We start from the raw sequence: 18,454 nt of genomic DNA, 5'->3' as shown, positions 1-18,454 counted from the left end.
GATTTTTAAGTGCACCTTCATTTTAAGATCACTTTTTGAATTTATTTTCTTTTGTTTTGTCTTACAGTTTAAATGTTAAAAATCTGATTGAATGCTGGAATATCTTTTACACATTGCTGGATTATAAATGTGTGTGGGGTTTTTTACTACTTTTTTTGGGGGGTAATTACACACTTTTGTTTTGGCAGCATGGAAGTTGGCACATGAAGATTTCTTCTTTTGTTGTGAAAACAATCTGATTTACACTGGACTCTTACAATAAGAAATTTGCATTTTATTGGATTTTACAAGATCTTTACTGTTTTATTGTACTTTATTTCTGGATATTCTCTAATATATATATTTTTTAAAGACAGGAACCCTTCCCTTCATTTCTTCTATTCATGCTCTATGGTGGGAAAATTATCTCAATCATTCCTGCAGTGAGCTGTTTGTGGAAGACAGTCTCTGAGAAGAATTGCCTATGTTTTTGGACTATGTTAAAAATGGAAACAACAAAAGACTTCTTGGAAGCCTTTGAAAGAATAATTCTTTTTTTAATATACAAGTTCTTTTTGAAAATTTAGATAATAGGTTTAATGAAGCAACAGCAACTATAAAACAATCAAAAGATACTCGGATACAGGCAACAGCAGAATCAGATTTTAAATCAAATGGATTGGAAATTAATTTGTTCCTGACAAAGTGGAACAAGAAGGAACTTGGTTGGAAAATTACAGGTTTGCTGGAGAAGGCTGAAATGGCTATGAATTCAACAGATTTGAAGATGATAGAATGGATTGGTTATGAACTGGACTTTTTAAAGAAAATTCACGAAACTTTTAAAAAGACAAATGCTGTGGAGATATTGCAACAGAGGTCTATGATTTTGGGAAATGAAATGCATATGGAAAAACCCTAGTTATAATTTTAAGGAAACATTTTATTATTAAGAATCAGTTAAGGATATTTAATCCTTCTCAGAATTATGACAACCTGCTTGCCATAGAAATTAGGCACTTGGCTATAAACCAGGAGTCTGTGAGTTGTAGTTCTGCTTTAGGCACAAAGCCAGCTGGTGCCTTTGAACCAATCACTTTCTCTCCTAGGAAGCAGGTAACCTTTGGAAAAACTTTGCTAAGGAAACTGCACGGACTTGTCCAGGAAGTTGCCAGGAGCAAACATTGATTCAAAGGCAAAAATATTCCAAAAACAAAACAAAACAATAAAATAAAAACCTACAGGATTAGTAGCTTTGGGCAATAAGTAATCTCAAGATTAAAAAAACAGCGTAAGCTTTCCTTTGTGGTTCGTAGTCAAATTACATCAGAAAAGCAGCAATGAATCTCTTAGGTATAATTATTTTAATTGTTTTTAAATGAAAACTTATTTTGAAATTTTTCAACTCATTGGGGAAAATTCTCTAAATTCTCTTTAGAATACAAATTATTGATAGGTAATTTGAAACAAAAACAGTATTCACTTTTTGGAACTCATAACCTTTAACTTGCTGCAAATACATTACACTTAGATCTTGTAAGGATATTTTTTTTCTAATGTTTTTTCCATTAAAATACTGATTGGTTTTATAAATCTTGGTAAGGTATATCATGATTTCATTTTAGTTCATCTGGAAAGCGAGCTTGTACTGTACATAAGTTATGGTATGTAGCTTACTTTTAGGTTTAAGCCTGTGATTTATCCAGCGGACCATTTTAAAACAAACCACATGTTGTGTGTTAGGCAAAGTCATTTCAGTTCTCATGCATCCAACAGGTTTGGACTTTTTCACCTGAGCTGATTTTGGCAAAACATTTGGTGTTGTACTTTGGGGAAGATATATTGCCTTTATAATTATGAAGACAATTATTTTTATCAATAAATATGAACTGAAACAACTTTAAATATGGTTTACTATCAACATTCACTATTGAATAATTGGTTGATTGGATTGCCTTATGTAGGGATATATTTTAATGTGCAATTTACTTTTAATGTAAAAAATTTCAGAACTGCCAGCATGCAATTCCTAATATTTTTTTAAAGAAAGTAAAACACAATATCGTAGCTGCTGTGCTCCTTTGTGCTTAGCAGTATGATCAATGTGTATCTTTCAAGTATCTGTAGACTAGAACACTAGCTTCCATTCCCTCCCCCCTGCCAACTTGAAGCTTTTTAGTTGTTCAGTTCCCTTTCCTTCAATGGTCTAGTTAAATCTACAGTATTGGAGTTTCTTGACAGTATTTGCCTAAAGTTTCCACTTTTTTTGTGAAAATAGAGCCACACCATCAGCATATAAAAGAAGTGGATTATGACCTTGGCAATCTTGGGAAGACAAACTTGGAAAGACGAGTCTGTCTGGTAGGGAGCTTTAACAGAGGTTAAATAAAGTAGGAATTAAAATGCAGCCTTATATAACTCACTTTGGAACAATTGGGTTAGATCCTCAAGATATCTTGAGGGTTTCTAACTTTAACCAAGGTATTATTATAAAATTGCTAAATTAGGAACAGGAGGTGCCAATTCTTATTTGTGGGCCAGTTGGAGCAAAATGTAAAGAACATCCCATTGCAATAATAAAAAGTAGTCACATGCAGATGCACGTTATATATTGTTTATGTACTGCTATGCTAATGAGTCCATGCAAAGTATTTTCATGACTTTAAAGACTCATTTGTGTCTTGGTTAGGAGCTATCAAACCATCAGCATAGAATGATTCTCATTTTTCTAGGCATCATAAAAAGGATTCATGATACCTGGGTGATAACTAGATCTTCTGGCATATTTATATAATCTATATAGACAGTTTGAGGATCCGGCCAACTTGCTGGCTGGGAAGGGGTAGTGGTTATTGTATTTTTTGTTCGCTGTAATGGCAATATGGAAGATCATTTTAATAAATATTTTGATTTCTCCTTATTATTATGAAAAGCCTAGAAGTTTAGAGTTCATTCTGAGCTATTCTACTTGTTTACTGAATAAAGAAGGAAATCTTCACATAGCTGCAAAGCTTTTCTTATGGTGAAAGCCTCAAACTTTCCATTTCCAGAATCATATGCCTCTCCGTCAAAGTTGGGTCTTGCAGTCTCATGGCCATAGTAGGGCCATTAAGTCATGGTGCCATATTTTGATAAAAGCCTCAAGGTTGCTGTTGTAATTGGGATCTTTTGCACAAAACCTATCACTGAATACTGTGGAAACTAGCCATCCTTGAGATATCTCTTATTAAGGAGCTCCTGACAACTTCCAAGAGATTTGGGTGTCATCATGCTTGGTATGTTTATTTTTTATATTATGCTTTTAAATCTGTTTGCTTTAGCTAATAATAAAGCTTAAAACATCTTTATTTACTGGTGTGCTTATTGCCTCTTGATCCAAAAGAACCAGTTGCCTAGGCATCTGTTCAGTGCTCTGACATTGAGAAAAAAAAAACACTTGCCAATAGAAAACTTTATGGCAAATCTTCAATCTCTTTTGTTCTTTGAATGAGAAGAAAATTTTCACAACGCTAGAAAGACAATTTCACTCCTGCCAAAAATTGGACTACTGCTTATGTTACTTGTGAAATTGTGAGGATGTGATTTAGATTTTGTTAAAAAGATGGATTAGAGAAAAAAATAGAAGACAGTTCTGTGAACATTTGCTGAATTTTTATTTGAAGATGTGAGAAAATTGTTATTGGATTCTGTAGACTCCAAAATTATGCCAGTGGTTTACTTGCCAATCCTTTTTATATTAAATTAAAAGATAAACTGTGTGTCAAAATATGATGAATTGTAACAATGCTCCACTGTTTCTTTCTGATTAATAAAATAAAATTTCAATGTGTTTTTCTGTGCCAGTCAGATTGAAAACATCCCTAGTAGAAGGCCTGAAGCAAGTTACCAGTAACTAATTCGGGGAGCAACTTTTCTCATTTGTTGTTCTTGATCAATAATTTTACCTGGCTGATTCCAAGACTAAAATTGCTCCTGTGTCACATCATCCCAGCTATAGCTAATATTTCCACTATCTGAATGGAATAATGGTGAATTCTTCTCTAGCAGAACTCAAGGTATTCTCCTCTCCTCTCTCCTTCCCCTTTCCTTTTATTTTGGAAAAGGGGGAAACAGTACTTTATAATTTTGCATTTGAACCTGTGTTCTTGTTATATATTCTAGAATTTATGTGAGATTTTATTAATAGAAAAAGATGTTGGATATGGGAGAAAGAAACCAGACAAACATCAGAGAATTTATCCTTCTGGGCTTGGGGAATCTTCCTCAGCTGCAACTTTTCTTTTTCTGGTTCTTCTTGGTGATTTATCTGATGATAATAATTGGAAACCTCCTCATCTTTCTGCTTATTATGACTGATCAACACCTTCATACACCAATGTACTTCTTTCTGGCAAAATTGTCTTGTTTGGACACTTGTTATAGCTCTATCTTCTTGCCAAAAATGCTGGCCTACATGCTGAGTGGAAAAAGAACCATTAGTGTGAAAGAATGCCTAGGCCAATATCATTTATTGTGCATTTGTGCAGCTCTAGAAACCTATCTTTTGGCTGCTATGTCTTATGATCGCTATTCGGCAATTTGTAGACCTTTGCTCTATGCTTCTATCATGACTAAGAAATTCTTTTTCCAGCTCATGGCTGGGACATGGATAAATAGTTTGATATTTAATATAGTTCTGATATTTGTTGTGTCTCAGTTATCCTTCTGTGGGCCTAATGTCATAGACCATTATTTTTGTGACTTACGTCCATTGATGAAATTATCCTGTAGTGACACAAGTGTCCTTAAATTATTTGGCTTTCTCATGGCTATTGTTTTCACCATTGTTCCATTTCTATTGACTCTCATTTCTTATGTCTGTATCATATGTGCCATCATTAAAATCCAGACCACCACTGGAAGGGAAAAAGCCTTTTCAACTTGCTCCTCTCATCTTATAGTAGTTTGCCTCTATTATGGCACATTGATCATTTCCTATGTATTGCCAGACACTCCCTCCCTTAGACCTCTCAGTAAAATATTCTCTATTACCTATACGGTCATGACTCCTTTGATCAATCCCTTCGTCTATACTTTAAGAAACAAAGAAATTCACAAAGCTCTAAGACGACTTTGTGATAAAATTGTTTATGGCATATGTGTCATTTGAAACTGTTGAAGTATTTTCAGTTTACTAGACGATCAAAATTTTAATGTAAGTCTGAAAATCTAGTGTCAAAAATGTACTGCTATTGGTTGAGGATGTGAATGGGTTCATGGTGGAGAGAAAATTTAATTTAATTTAATTATTTAATTTAATTTAATTTTCTATCATCTATTTAATATGCTGCCCATATCAACATTCTTGGTGACTCTTAATATCTTTATTTTATTTTAGTCCAAACCTAAATTACTTTTTTCCCCAGCTGTTTTCAGAAATATGTCTTTTTCTTGTTGGTCTTCCATCAGTTTGAATATTTATTTGATTTGAAGAGTTGCTGATATTTTGGTTTTTCTTGACACAGAAATTAGACATTTCTTTACATTCTTTTATGCTTTTTATAATATAACTTTTTAAATGTGTCTCCATACCTTGGTTTTCACTAATTTTTTTCATAAATGATTCACTGAAATTGTGTTTAATAATTGTAAAGGTCAAAGTTTGTGACCTTTTAAAAAAAATCTTCCTACTATAAAATAATATGATTATGATTATTGATTTTGACTGAATGACTTTGCTGTATTGTTATATGGTTATTGTTATATAAAATATTATTTTTTTATATTAACTTGTTCTGTTTAGAAATCAAAATATTTCAATCAGAATAGAGCTGGAAGGGACTTGGAGATTTTCTACGCCAGCCTCCTGCTCAAACAGGAAACTCTATATCATTTCAGACAAGAGATTGTCCAGTCTCTTCTTTAAAAACTCCAGTGATGCAGTACCCACAATGTCTGATCCACTGGTTAATTATCCTCACTTTTAAGAAGTTTCTCCTTAATTCTAGGTTGCCTCTCTCCTTCATTAGTTTCTATCCATTGTTTCTTGTCTTGCCCTCTATAGGTAATTATGTAACTATACATAATTATGTATAGAATTATATGTAGTGAAAAATTCCAATAGAAGATAATATATGAAGCTCAGGGTTGAACTCTGGAGTCCTTGATGTTCTTTGAGTTTGTTTGCTAGCAGATGTTTTGTTACCTATCTAGGTATGATGGAATGTAGTCTGGATTCCCAGGAGGGAAGGAATGCATTCCACAGGTAAGGAGAAGCTCAGTTCATATACAGTAGCTTGTATGAGAGAAAGAAGGTGAAAACAGCCCCTCCCTAATATCAATGTCTAAGCACGCCTTCAACCCAATAGCTCCTGGATCAACAAATGATATTGTCTCTTGGCTGGGTTTAAATCCCAGGCTTAAAATCCCAGGTTTAAAATCATCAGTACAATCACAGTTTCCATGTTGTAGAAATTAGCCTCTTTCTCTCTGAATACACCTGAAAATCTAGCATATTTAGGTCATTGGAGAAGAGCCTAATGCTGGGAAAGATTGAGAGTAAAAAAAGAAGGGCACAACAGAGAATGAGGTGGCTGGATGGAGTCACTGAAGCAGTAGGCATGATCTTAAATGGACTCCAGAGGCTGGTAGAGGACAGGAAGGCCTGGAGGAATGTTGTCCATGGGGTCATGAAGGATCGGACACGACTTTGCAACTAACAACAACAACAAGCTAGCAGTTGTACTCTGCCTGCTTGAATGTTTTTCTTGGAGGCAGAAGGATTGTGGTTACTTGCACTCTATGGTGTTGGCAATTAAGATAAGTGAAGAAAGGAGCCCCCATCTCTCAATTCATTAATATGTTATGCAGCTTTAGCCATATGAATTTCCTTACTTGCTGGATGGTCCTCAAACTCAAGGGAGGCAATTGTAATTTTCCTGAACCAGAATTGTAGAAGGTGTTTGCTAATGTCTTGGTCAGATGTCTTTGAATTTCTGAGTGGGCACCCTCTGACCATATATTCATAGTCTCCACAGTAGAAAAAGAAGCCCCAATCTCACCACATCTGTCCCTCCTTGAAGTAAACTGCTGTCTCAACAGTCCCATTTGAATTGGCTTTCCTGCTAATATGGAAATGCAGTGGTGTGGAGAAGGAATTCCATGAGACTTGATTGAATTGTTCTTGCTGTGCATCTATTACCACACAATGCTAGTATGATTTCTCCAAGGATGATGGAAATTGCCTTACCAGTTCATCTCAGAAGTCATAGCGTAAAAGTTCTTTGAACTAGTTAAAAAGAGCTTGCTCCTTCCAATTGACTGTGTTAAAATCTGTGTTGAATAACTACATTCTCCTATTGTCCTGCTTGAGTTCTCAAATCTCTTGACTGGCTTGACTCTTAAAACTTGATCACTGAAATGTTCTCTAATCACCATCCTCCTTCCCCATGCAGTTTTTATAATTGTCTGGTATTGGATTATTGCCTTCTATCATCAATAGAATCAATCTATCATCCTGTTTGCTGTGAATCCTATAGACAACTCAATAAAAATGTGACCCTCTTTGTTGGGAGTTCTGCTGGTCTGGTTTCCATAAATATTTCACAATGAGCAATGAGAGCCCTTAATTGGTTAGCTTCACTTCCATATTTCTCTGATAAGCTGCCCTGAAAGTCTTGCAAAACCAGCTGAATCATAGTAGCCAGTACACTTGCCAGCTGTTGTACATTTTGCAAGGCTAGCTGCAGGAACTGCATTACTGCAGTTGGCAAATTGTTGAAGTGTCTCTACCTGTTGCTGATGTTGCAACAACTCTGCTATTAGCTGCCACAAAATGATCTGCACCCCCTATGGATCAGTTGTCATGCTTAAAAATTTCTTCCTTCTTTGGAGTAATGAGTTTGGCAAAACTGATGTCAGGCTCCAAAAATCAAGAAAGACAGGTGATGAATCTTCCAAGCAGATTTCTGCATTGTTCTAGACTTACAGACAGAAATATTGGTGATCTAAAACACTCTATTATCTAGTCAAGCATATATTTATATTCATAAAACTATTAGGGATGGACAGGATATCCTCACCCTTTTTCTCTTATACAAACTATCTGAACTGAGTTGCTTATAAGTCCTCTGGAATGCATTCCTAGGAATCTAAACTACATTCTATTACACTAGATAATATCATCAATGCTAGAGAATGGGGTGGGTGGGGTGGGCTTCTCCCTGTTTATATACAAAAGCTTGCCCTCTGAGTGTTGGTGGGAATGTAGTTTTCTCCTTGGAAAATTTTTCATTGGAACCAACTGTTGAGGAAGGAATAAACCATTGTAAAACAATATACCCAATTCCTACAGACAATCTAAAAATAAATCATTATCAAAAATGTAAAAGGCATCTGAGGATTAATTTCATCCATTTATCTATTTTCATCCACATCCCAACACAGGTCATCAACCAGAATAACAAATCTCTTTCCTTTACAAATCAGATCAGAGAAATCTAAACAGAGAAAGGCCAACTGAGTGCAATTTCATCAAGGGCCTGAGATGATATCTCATACTAGCAGCAACAGGCCTTCAATCTTGAATTTTTCAAGAAAAAAGTTCCCAATCATCTGCCAAAAACTTGATAATACATAAGGCAGCTGAAGCAGCTTAATGAGACCTTCTTAGGAAGAAGCAGACAAGAATAAATTATACCTGGAATAAGAAGGGACTGACTGTAACAAAGGGAAGATCATACTTGTTACCAGATCTGCTTGGAGGTAAAAATCAGGTCCAACCAGTGATCAATTATACATATTGAATCTGGCCCATGGTTATAATGTAGACCATGGTTTTCTGAGGTCGGTCTATGTAAAGACTGAAGAACATAATACTAGGAGAGCCTCCATCACCAAGCTAGTAACCAGGTTTAGGAGTTCAGGGAGGGTTCCAAAGAGATAACAGCATGATTGGTAACTCAAAAGGAATAATATAGCCTATCTAAACATATGGGCAATCATTTCTAGTCACACCAGAACAGTGATTCTGGCTAGAGGTAAAATGACAAATTAGCTCCATTCCATTTCCCCAGCCCTAGTGCTGAGGTTTATACAGGTCCTGAAACCCAGATGGGCAGATTTCTAAGAAGTTACCATTGCTACTCTCCTTCAGCCATGTCTCAGTAATGGATGTCAGGACTATTTGTCTACCATCAGATCATGGACAAGGTCTTCTTAAAGACAAAACTGATATTAATAAGCAGTAACGTGAGATCCACTCTTTCAATGATTCACCCACCAAATCGCCAGGGAGAAGTATCTGAATCAGAAGAAAGGACTATTACAAAACTAGAGGTCTCTATTCCCTTCAAAACTGCCTATTTGACTATTAAGAGCAAAGACACACAGAGATAGAAATGCATGCTTTATATCAATTACAATATGTCAGTTATTGTAATATATGATGGATGCAATCTTATAGACTCTCAAAATACACTTCTTGAAAAAGGATCCAACTGCTATTCCAAAATAATATATTTTGAATAAAACAAAAATCCTGAAGAGAAATAATTAAGATAAAAATCTGTGGTAGGAGACTGCCTCTTTCAGCTTGTTTGGAGCAATTTGGAAGATCAGAAGCAAATCTAACTAGATTTTGAGATACATATATAAGATATTTAAGTAATTTTGATAACAGAGAATGTTTCAATGTGAGCCAAAAGGTTGTCAGTGCTGGCACATCTATAAATCTTACAATCACTATTTGTAGCTAAAAACTAAAATAGTTTTCTTAAAATTGGAACCTTAAAACATCAAATAATCTCATGCATCTTTTTAAGTGACAATAGTTTTTGATCAATGTAATGCATGGTTTTAATTGATGCATATTTTCTGGAAAAGACTCTTGGTTGTTTGGATTTTTTAGTCCAAATTTTGGTTGAAGAATTGCAAGAAAAAACTGAAGTTATAATCTTTATTTTGGTCAGTGTGCCAAATCATTTTCATACCTATGTCTTCCAGGTATTACCCTTCAGTAAAATATTTTCTTAAAATAATATTATTGACAATTATTTGCTTTCTTATGGCCCTCCTTTTGCCTTCCTGTTTTGGAAAATCTAACCTAATCTAATCTGCTGAATGCAGACTTGACTTCCTGGGGAATTGCTAATTGCTCAAGGAAACTGATTATGTTTGAGTTAAGCATTTTTGTCACCTTACCGTAAAATCATTAAGAGACTCCATTCACCGTTTATAAAATGGCTTGTTTTAGTTTTGTTGATGAAGAGAAATAATATTGTAATGAAGCCATTCTTGAATTAGAGTTAGGCATATTCACAAGAGACTGTTTCTGTAATTATCAGACATGATAATTTCAACTTTTTTTTTTACAAAATAATATTTAATAAAGGCAAACAGAATTTCCATTGACTTCCAAAGCTGATGTTAATATTTTGAGGTTGAAGAGGCTAGGAAACAGACCATGCAAAGACGACCAGATTCTATTATTACATTGAATATAAACAGAGTTTATATTAAACTCTTTTATATAAAATATAAAAGTTTTTTATTTTTTTATATTTAAACAACCAAACATTACACAATCAATTGTCATACATCATTTTATCCCCACCCAAACCCACCCTCCCCAATTCTCCCCCGACTTCCCAGAGCAAAAATAGGATATAGCATTTAACAAACATAAGCTAAAATATGCTAACTATTTCAGAATTCAAAACTCTCTCACACTTGTTAACTCCCCCTTTAAAAATTATACTTCAACCTTCCTTTTATAAATTCTGTTATCACATTTCACATTTGTAAAAAGAAAAAAAAACATAATCTTATTTTAAACATTTTAAAATCTCTAAATACATTAGCAAAATATTCTCCAAAATGTAAGTTTCAAAACTTTCAAAAAGTTATCCATTAAATTTTAAGTTATCCACCTTTAAACTTTAATACTTTAAAACTACCATAAGATTCAGAAATTATCCAACTTTAATTAAATCTTTTAACATCATGAGACAATCTCCAAAATATGACCATTCTTTCTTTCTTTCTATATTTTTTCCAGTCCTTCTTCAATAATACATTCTTCTTCAGCATTGCTCCTCCCACTGCTTTTATTTTTGAATTTTTTTTGGTTTGAAATTGTAATTGGTATGTCTTAGGAATTCGTTCTCTTCTTGGGGTTGTTTCCTTTAATTTGAAGCCTCCATTTCGACTCTTCCTGCATTTGTAATCCATCAGTTCGTTCCTTAAATATTGATTCTGTCTGTAAAGCCAAAACTTGTCAAAATATTTATCAACCTGCAGTAAAGAGTCCTCTTGCTGCTTCTCAGTTAATTGAGTGGAAGTTCTTCCAAAACTTGTGTTTTTGATATAATAACCTCCATTTTAGCCCCAACAATGTCTCTTTTACCCTCCAAAGACACTGTTACAAGGATTGATGGATCAGGCCCAATGAAGAGACTTGAGTCATCAGGTTAAATATATCTCTTTTATTTACAGGTTCTGCACATCATCACTGGTTACATCTGGAACTAAACAACATGGAGGAGTGTGCCCACCTTTTATACCTGTGGGCGGGGATTCAGGTAAGGAGGGGTCTATGGGAGGAGCTGACCAGGTGGGTGTCTGGGTTAACCCCTGCACTACTGAACTGTAGCTGACCCTAGGCATGGGTAGGGCATTTATACCTGACAAATCCCCCTCTAAATGCCTGACCTGTGTCTGTAATCCTGACTGACTGTGTGGTACCTTGAGGCGAATGTTGACCTTGGAAACTAAGTGTGAGTGTTGTTTGCCTTGTTGAGGTTTTGTGAGTATGTCTGCGGTTTGTTCTTCTGTATCGCAGTGTATGGCCTTTATGAAACCGATCCTGGAGAGCTGTCTCACGTGTTTATACTTTATGTCTATGTGCCTTGACCTTTGCCCTACAGCGTCGGACATCGATATTTCTATGGCGGCCTTGTTATCCTCATAGATATTTATTGGGTAAGCTGGTTCTCTCCACATGCTGGTGAGTAGGTCGTCGAACCAGATGAGATTGTTGGTGGCTTTGGAGAGGCATATGTATTGTTTACCTGTGTACCAATGCACCGGACTGTTATTTAAGTAGAATATGTACCCAGACGTGCTTTTCCGGCCTTTGGCGTCTCCGGCCCAGTCAGCATCAGCGTAGCATGAGAGGATGGGTTCGTCGGATTTTTCAGGCTCTAGGGTTAAGCATGCATTGACACTTTGTTTCAGGTATCTTAGCACCCTTTTCACCGTGTCCCAGTGGTATGTGGTGGGTTTGCTCACGTGCTTGGACAGTAAATTAACGGATAGAGCAATGTCTGGTCTTGTCCAGTTAGCGATATACAGGAGGGAGCCTATGACTGACCTGTACAGCGTGTTGTCTCCAAATTCGGGTGATTCATCATGCATGTTTTTTAGGAAGTCCGTCTGCATGGGTGAATCACACCCCTTGGCGTCTGCCATGTTGCACTTATGGAGTAACTCTTCTATTTTCTCTTTCTGTGACAGTTGGAAACCTTTTGGTGTTTGGTTGACTTGTACCCCCAGGTACCGGTTTATCCTTCCAAGGTATTTTAGGGTGAAATGCTCGCTCAGCCTGCTGGCGAAGGTGTTGTGGTTTCCTTCGTGCTTGCTGATGTATAGAATGTCATCCACGTAAACTAGGATGTATTCTGGCGAGTCCCCCTCTTTCCTGGTGAAAAAACAGTTGTCGGCTATGGTCGCCGTGAATCCCATAGACTTCAGGGCCTCTACCAGGCATTCGTACCAGCGTTTGCCTGATTGCTTTAGCCCGTACAGGCTCTTGTGAAGTAACCAGGTGTCCCCTCTGTTGGTTTCTTTGCTGTGGGGGGCTCTGATGTATATCTCTTTGTCTAGTTTGGCGTGCAGGTAGGCGGTCTGCACGTCGAACTGATGCACCTCCAGCCCTAGCAGGGATGCGATGACCAAGGCGCTTTTGACGCTCTCTGTTCTTACGGTAGGCGAATAGGTGTCTGTGTAGTCCTCCGGAAACCTTTGAGCAAACCCCTGGGCAACTAATCTTGCTTTGTATAGGCTTTGGCCACCCTCTAAGTTCTTGACCTTGAAGATCCATCGGGTGCCTATTGTGTTCTTGCCCTCTGGGACTTTGGTGGGGGTGTATACCTCTAGCTTCCTCAGGCTGTCCAGTTCTTTGGCCATGGCTAACTCCCACTTTGCCCTCTCCCCCTGGGGTAGTCTCAGTACCTCTTCGTAGGAGTTTGGCGTAATGTGGTTCGTGTGCACGTGCATCACGTAATCATTTAACCTTCTTGGCAGTTGGTTTCTGGTTGACCTGACCGGTCTGGTTACTGTCTGCTCAGTGTCATGCAGATATCTGGCCTCTCTTTGTGTCAGTGATTCGACACTTATCTTGGGATGATTCTCTTTCCATCCCTCAACCTTGATGCCTTGGAGATTGGGCTTGGGCCTGCTCCCTTCCTGTCTACCCACTGTCTCATTTTTGTTTTGAGCTTGCTCGATAGGACTATCCTCTCGCTTGGTGGGTACCTCGTTTAAGTGTATTCTGGACCAGTTGGCTTGTTCATGGAATGCTGCTGTTCTAGATACCACGAATCTATTATTGCTGTCCACAAACCTGAAGCCCTTGGTTCCTGGCTCGTATCCCATAAACCTCAGTCTTCTGGATACCTTATCCCCTTTCTTGCGCAACTGTTTGGGTATGTGTACATCAGCAGTTACGCCGAATATGTGTAAGTGTGCTATCTGGGGCTTCTTGTTATACATGAGCTCATATGGTGTTTTGTCTATCACACTGGACCATGTTCTGTTAAGTGTGTAGTTGGAGTAGACCAGGGCTTCAGACCAGAAGTGTTGGCCAATGCCCGCATCCTCTAAGGTACACCTGACCATTGTTTGGAGCGTGGAGTTCCGTCGTTCTACGACCCCGTTCTGAAAGGCAGAAAACGGGGATGACATAAAGTGAATCACGCCTTTGGACCTGAGCCAATGGGAGAAGTCCTTAGATAGAAACTCAGATCCTCTGTCGGTCATGATTTGTTTGATCCGGGTGTTGTTTTGAGTTTCTACTCTTTTGTAAAACTCCTTGAATTTTTGGAAGGCCTCATCCTTTTTTCTTAAGGTATAGACGAAGCCATATCGGCTATAGTCATCCACTATAGTGAGGAAGTACCTTTTCTTATAATTTACGGATGGCCTTAGGGGCCCTACCAGGTCCATGTGTACTAAGTTGAATATTTGTTTGGCAGCACGTAACGACTTCTTGGGTCTGGGTTTTACCTTTAATTTAGAACACTTGCACACCGAGCACTCGAGGTAGTTTTCACAGTTTTTTATTTTGGTACCCTCGGTACAGTTGGCCATTTTCTGGACCACGGGAAAACTGCCGTGCCCTAGCTTCCAGTGTAGCAGGTGAGCACAGTCGTCATGTATGGGTTTGCCTATTGAGGGGCCCCTCTGTGTGTGTCTGTTGTGTTGTGTTCCTTGTGTCGTGTTCCTATCGTTATCTACCTCTCTCCTGTCTACCTGTTCCCCCTCAGTCCTGCCCTGGTCAGTGTCCTCTGTGATCTCTGAGCTGGTATATACGCTGTGGGTGTCTTTCTTGCAGAAAGTTATATAAGGTAACCCTTGGTTGACGGTTACTCTCCCTATATCTTCCCCTTCCTTGCTAACTTTGACATTACCTTTGGTAAAAGTCACCTCAACCCCTGATTCCTTGCTGAGCTTTACTGCGGCTAGGATGTTGTGGGGTATCTCCGGGACTAGCAGTACCCCCTCTACTTTCCCTATGCCTGGCAAAGTGACTGTCCCCTTGCCCGTCACTCTAACCTGGTTTTGGTCCGCAACTTTGATCGAAAAATCCTCCCTCTTAAATGATGAGAGTAGTTTCTGATTGTAGGTGGTGTGGTTGGAGGCTCCCGAGTCTAGGAGCCATGAGCTGGTGCCTATGTCTTGATGTGTGGTGTGTGCATGCTCCCCTATCCCGTATAAGGATCCTGTCCTGCTGTCGCGCGAGCTATCTCTGTTCCCTCTCCTGTCCCTGGGATTGGGTGAGTCCCTGCGCCTATATCTTTCTTCAGATGTGTGTCTTTCCGTTTGTCTGTACCTATGCTCTGGCCTGCCCCTCTCCCTATAGTTCTTGGGGCAGTCCCTTTTGATGTGTCCCCTCGACCCACAGATGTAGCACTCTGGCGTGTTGTGCTGTTTCTCTTGAAAGGCTACTCTCTTCTCACTCTTATGTTCTCTGGGAGGGCCGGGACGGCTTCTCCTCAGGTTATCCTCCGCGATCAGCTTGTTGGATAGCTTCTCCACGGATAGCATTCCCAGACTAACGGTGTCTAAGTGTGTTAGAAAGTTATTCCATGAGTGATCTAAAGAGTTAATTATTACGCTCTTCATGATCTGGTCGGAAATAACTTCTCCCCTAAGGTGTAGCTCTGCTCTGGTACCGCTTAAGGACACTAGGTGCTCACTCATGGGGGTCCCTGGCTTAAGTCTGGTGGAGAAGAAGTCTTTGGAAATTTGTGTGGTGGTGGACACACTCTCACTATAGAACAACCCAAACATTTTCCCTATAATTTCTGATACTGTGAGGTTATGGCCAATACAGTGGTAAATTGTGGAGGATATGCTGGCAATTAAAAGATAGAATGCCCTATAGTGCATGCAATCCAGCTCTAAAGTCCATGGCCTCTCTGGGGGGTCATTAATAAAATGAGACATGTTTTCTTTCAGGAACACCACCTGGAGCTGCTGTGACCACTCTAGGATATTGCCCCCATCCATCCTCAACTTGGGAAAGTCTACTGGTAAGTTCCCAGCACTATTTGTAAAGTTACTTACTGCTGGCTGCTGTCCATGGTTCCTTATGTGCCTATAGCAGCAGTAAGGCATGGGAACGCTTGCCGGTAGTTTAAAAGTCCTGCTTTGTAATTTTTTTCTCTTTTCTTCTTCTAGGCGGAAGAGCGCATGCGCGAAGTCCATTTCAGCTCCGCCGTCGCTGAGGAAGGACCTGTTCGTCGCGGCTCCGCTGTAGAGGCCTCTATCGGTCGGGTAGGCCTTGGCTTCGGTCTTGGGGGTCCAGGTGTGCTCCGGAAGGCGTCGTCCAGCAGCTGCTTCTCCGGAATGAAGATCCTGGCGGCGCTGAGGCTCCGGCGATGGCTGTAAGTAGCTGCCCCAGTCCATGCGGTCCGGGGTGTGCGGCCTGGGCGATCGGAGGCGCGGTGTCCCTGGGGTGCGTAGGTGGGCCTTCCTTTCTGTTTTGGCCTCTCCGGTTTCTCTTTTGTGATTTTGAGGCCTGGGCCGAAGGTGGCGGCAAGGGTCTTCATGGCCCTATCGACTTGCCGCTCGCTGGGGGTGTACCAGGGGTCCAAGTCTGATTCTGTGCCCTCTCCCCGGTCACTTTCTTCATGGTTTATGGTCCGGCATTTTTCGCGCGCCGGCCATTTTGAATTCTGGCTGCCGATTGGTTGGGGGTCGGCCATCTTGTCCGACCACGTGGACAAAGATGGCCGCCGTTTCAAATTTTGAGCGGGGCTTCGGGGCTCGGTGGCCATTGGGGGTGCCCTTTTGGGCGATCCACTCACCGAATCCAGCTCCTCGAGTTCGGAGTCTGAGTCTCCTTCGCTCCTTGCCACCTCGCGGTCGATTATGAAGCTCCGCAGGTCGGCAAGGAGGTTCTTGTCGCCGGCTCGCTCCTCCAACAGCTGCAGGACATTGAGTCTCAGCTTTTCTTCTTCTTGGTCGTCGTGGTGAGTCCTTTTCCCTTTCTCGATCTCCCCCTTTTCTTCCATCGCGGTGGTTTTGGGGGCGGTTGGGGTTCCTACCTTCCTGGCGAGTCCGATGGGTTGCTTTCCCGTTGCTTCGGAGGTGTCGCCATTCCGCAGGTAGGTATGGGTCCTTGTCTTGTGGTTTGGTGTCTCTGGGTCTTACCAACCATCCTCTGCTACCAATTTTATTACGAGGATTGATGGATCAGGCCCAATGAAGAGACTTGAGTCATCAGGTTAAATATATCTCTTTTATTTACAGGTTCTGCACATCATCACTGGTTACATCTGGAACTAAACAACATGGAGGAGTGTGCCCACCTTTTATACCTGTGGGCGGGGATTCAGGTAAGGAGGGGTCTATGGGAGGAGCTGACCAGGTGGATGTCTGGGTTAACCCCTGCACTACTGAACTGTAGCTGACCCTAGGCACGGGTAGGGCATTTATACCTGACAGACACGTTGTCCTGATTAATTTCTTTCTCTTTTTCAGCCAGCAAGTCATTATTATTCCCCAATTTAAAATCATGAATAGTTCTTTTAATTATCTGTCTTATCTCAGCAGTAAAATATTTTAAAGTCTTTTAAGTCCTTCGCAGTCACTACTTGTAAGTTTGCTGACTCATATAGTCCATCTTTAATTTCAGCCATTTTTCAATTGTCTCTTTATGTGTATTGATTCATCTATCAGGTCATTAACTCCAATTATTTCCAGACAAATTAAGGATATAAGTTAATTAAAATCAATGCCACAGTCTTTTCCACTTTAAATCAATGCCACTTCCACTTTAAATCTTTTTCTTGAATAACCCGATAGCTTTAACAATGTTACTGATGTTAACAAGGACTTTCACTTATAGGTTTCATTTTTCACGCCCTGAGGCGCCATCTTTTTTTTAAAAAATGGAGTTAGCGTACAATACTTGCATTTTTAGTCTCCTGGATTAACTCTGCCAGCATCCAAAATCCAAATTCTTTTTAATCCTTCTAGTTGCTTTGCTGGTGTGGTCGCGACGCTTTGATCTGCTTTAAGCAGACTCATCCCAGCTCCGGAGCTTTGAAGGGCTTTCAGGGAGGTCTCACCCTGCAAACCCCAGGCTATAAAAAAAAATCCTTGGGGTCTAGGGGAGCTGTACCCAGACCCTTCTGCTCTTCTCTCCCCCTTTTCCCTGGGGGAGAGTTTTAAAGCCGCTAGACAGCTGATTTTCGCTGTTCTAGCAGCTATATGGAGTCACGGGGCTCCGTCGGCGTTACGCGGAGCCCCCAGAAGTCCGAATATTAACAGAGTTTTAAAAGCCTCTCTGACTGTCTTTTTCTTCCTCACTCCTTTCCATACCAAAAAGAAACACACCAGGTAAGTCTTGAATTATTTTCTTCTTCCCTTCTTTCTTCCAGGGTAATATAATGTTTATGTAACAACTTTTAAATGCCTTTAATGCCATATCTGTAATTTTCTACAATGGAGCAGTATCACAAAGAACAGCAAAGTAGTGTCTTTTCTACCATCACCATTGTTCCTGAAAACTTTGCTTTATATTTTCTTTCTTTTGATGACTCAAATGTTTAAGAGAGTGACAGAATATTTCTTGTAATTCTCATTTTTTCCCTAGTCTGAACTTCAAATGTCATCATGCAGAGATGAAGAAAACTGGATGAAAAGATGCCATCTTATTATAAAAATCATTGTCACAATTTCATCATTAGCTAAAATAAATAAAATTCAA

The 18,454-nt window shown here is 39.4% G+C and overlaps 2 protein-coding genes across 2 annotated transcripts; both read left to right on the top strand.

The window, feature by feature from the left end:
• Positions 1 to 4,153: 4,153 nt before the first annotated feature.
• On the top strand, positions 4,154 to 5,375 carry LOC148114041 (olfactory receptor 1f45-like). Its single transcript, XM_087894523.1, has one exon. It carries the CDS (start codon positions 4,172 to 4,174, stop codon positions 5,126 to 5,128), a length of 957 nt encoding a protein of 318 aa, XP_087750649.1. The 5' UTR covers positions 4,154 to 4,171; the 3' UTR covers positions 5,129 to 5,375.
• Positions 5,376 to 9,125: 3,750 nt separating this feature from the next.
• LOC148114040 (uncharacterized) lies at positions 9,126 to 18,130 on the top strand. Its single transcript, XM_087893653.1, has 6 exons — positions 9,126 to 9,202; positions 11,452 to 11,537; positions 15,697 to 15,770; positions 15,919 to 16,124; positions 16,993 to 17,078; positions 18,126 to 18,130. Exons 1-6 carry the CDS (start codon positions 9,126 to 9,128, stop codon positions 18,128 to 18,130), a joined length of 534 nt encoding a protein of 177 aa, XP_087749779.1.
• Positions 18,131 to 18,454: the final 324 nt, after the last annotated feature.

The sequence above is a fragment of the Pantherophis guttatus genome, chromosome 4, assembly GCF_059756535.1.
Source record: "Pantherophis guttatus breed Tessera chromosome 4, ASM5975653v1, whole genome shotgun sequence".
In the NCBI taxonomy this organism is placed as follows: domain Eukaryota; kingdom Metazoa; phylum Chordata; class Lepidosauria; order Squamata; family Colubridae; genus Pantherophis; species Pantherophis guttatus.
The sequence above is the reverse complement of the archived record's forward strand: the minus strand, read 5'-3'. Positions and strand labels throughout refer to the sequence as shown.

Bases quoted from the DNA above. Each gene is read 5' to 3' on its own strand.
- LOC148114041 (XM_087894523.1), top strand. From the start codon at position 4,172: ATGTTGGATATGGGAGAAAGAAACCAGACAAACATCAGAGAATTTATC.
- LOC148114040 (XM_087893653.1), top strand. From the start codon at position 9,126: ATGGATGTCAGGACTATTTGTCTACCATCAGATCATGGACAAGGTCTT. The intron at 9,203-11,451 runs GTAACGTGAGAT...TTTTATTTACAG, and splicing joins AAAACTGATATTAATAAGCA to GTTCTGCACATCATCACTGG. The intron at 11,538-15,696 runs GTAAGGAGGGGT...GTTTTCTTTCAG, and splicing joins ACCTGTGGGCGGGGATTCAG to GAACACCACCTGGAGCTGCT.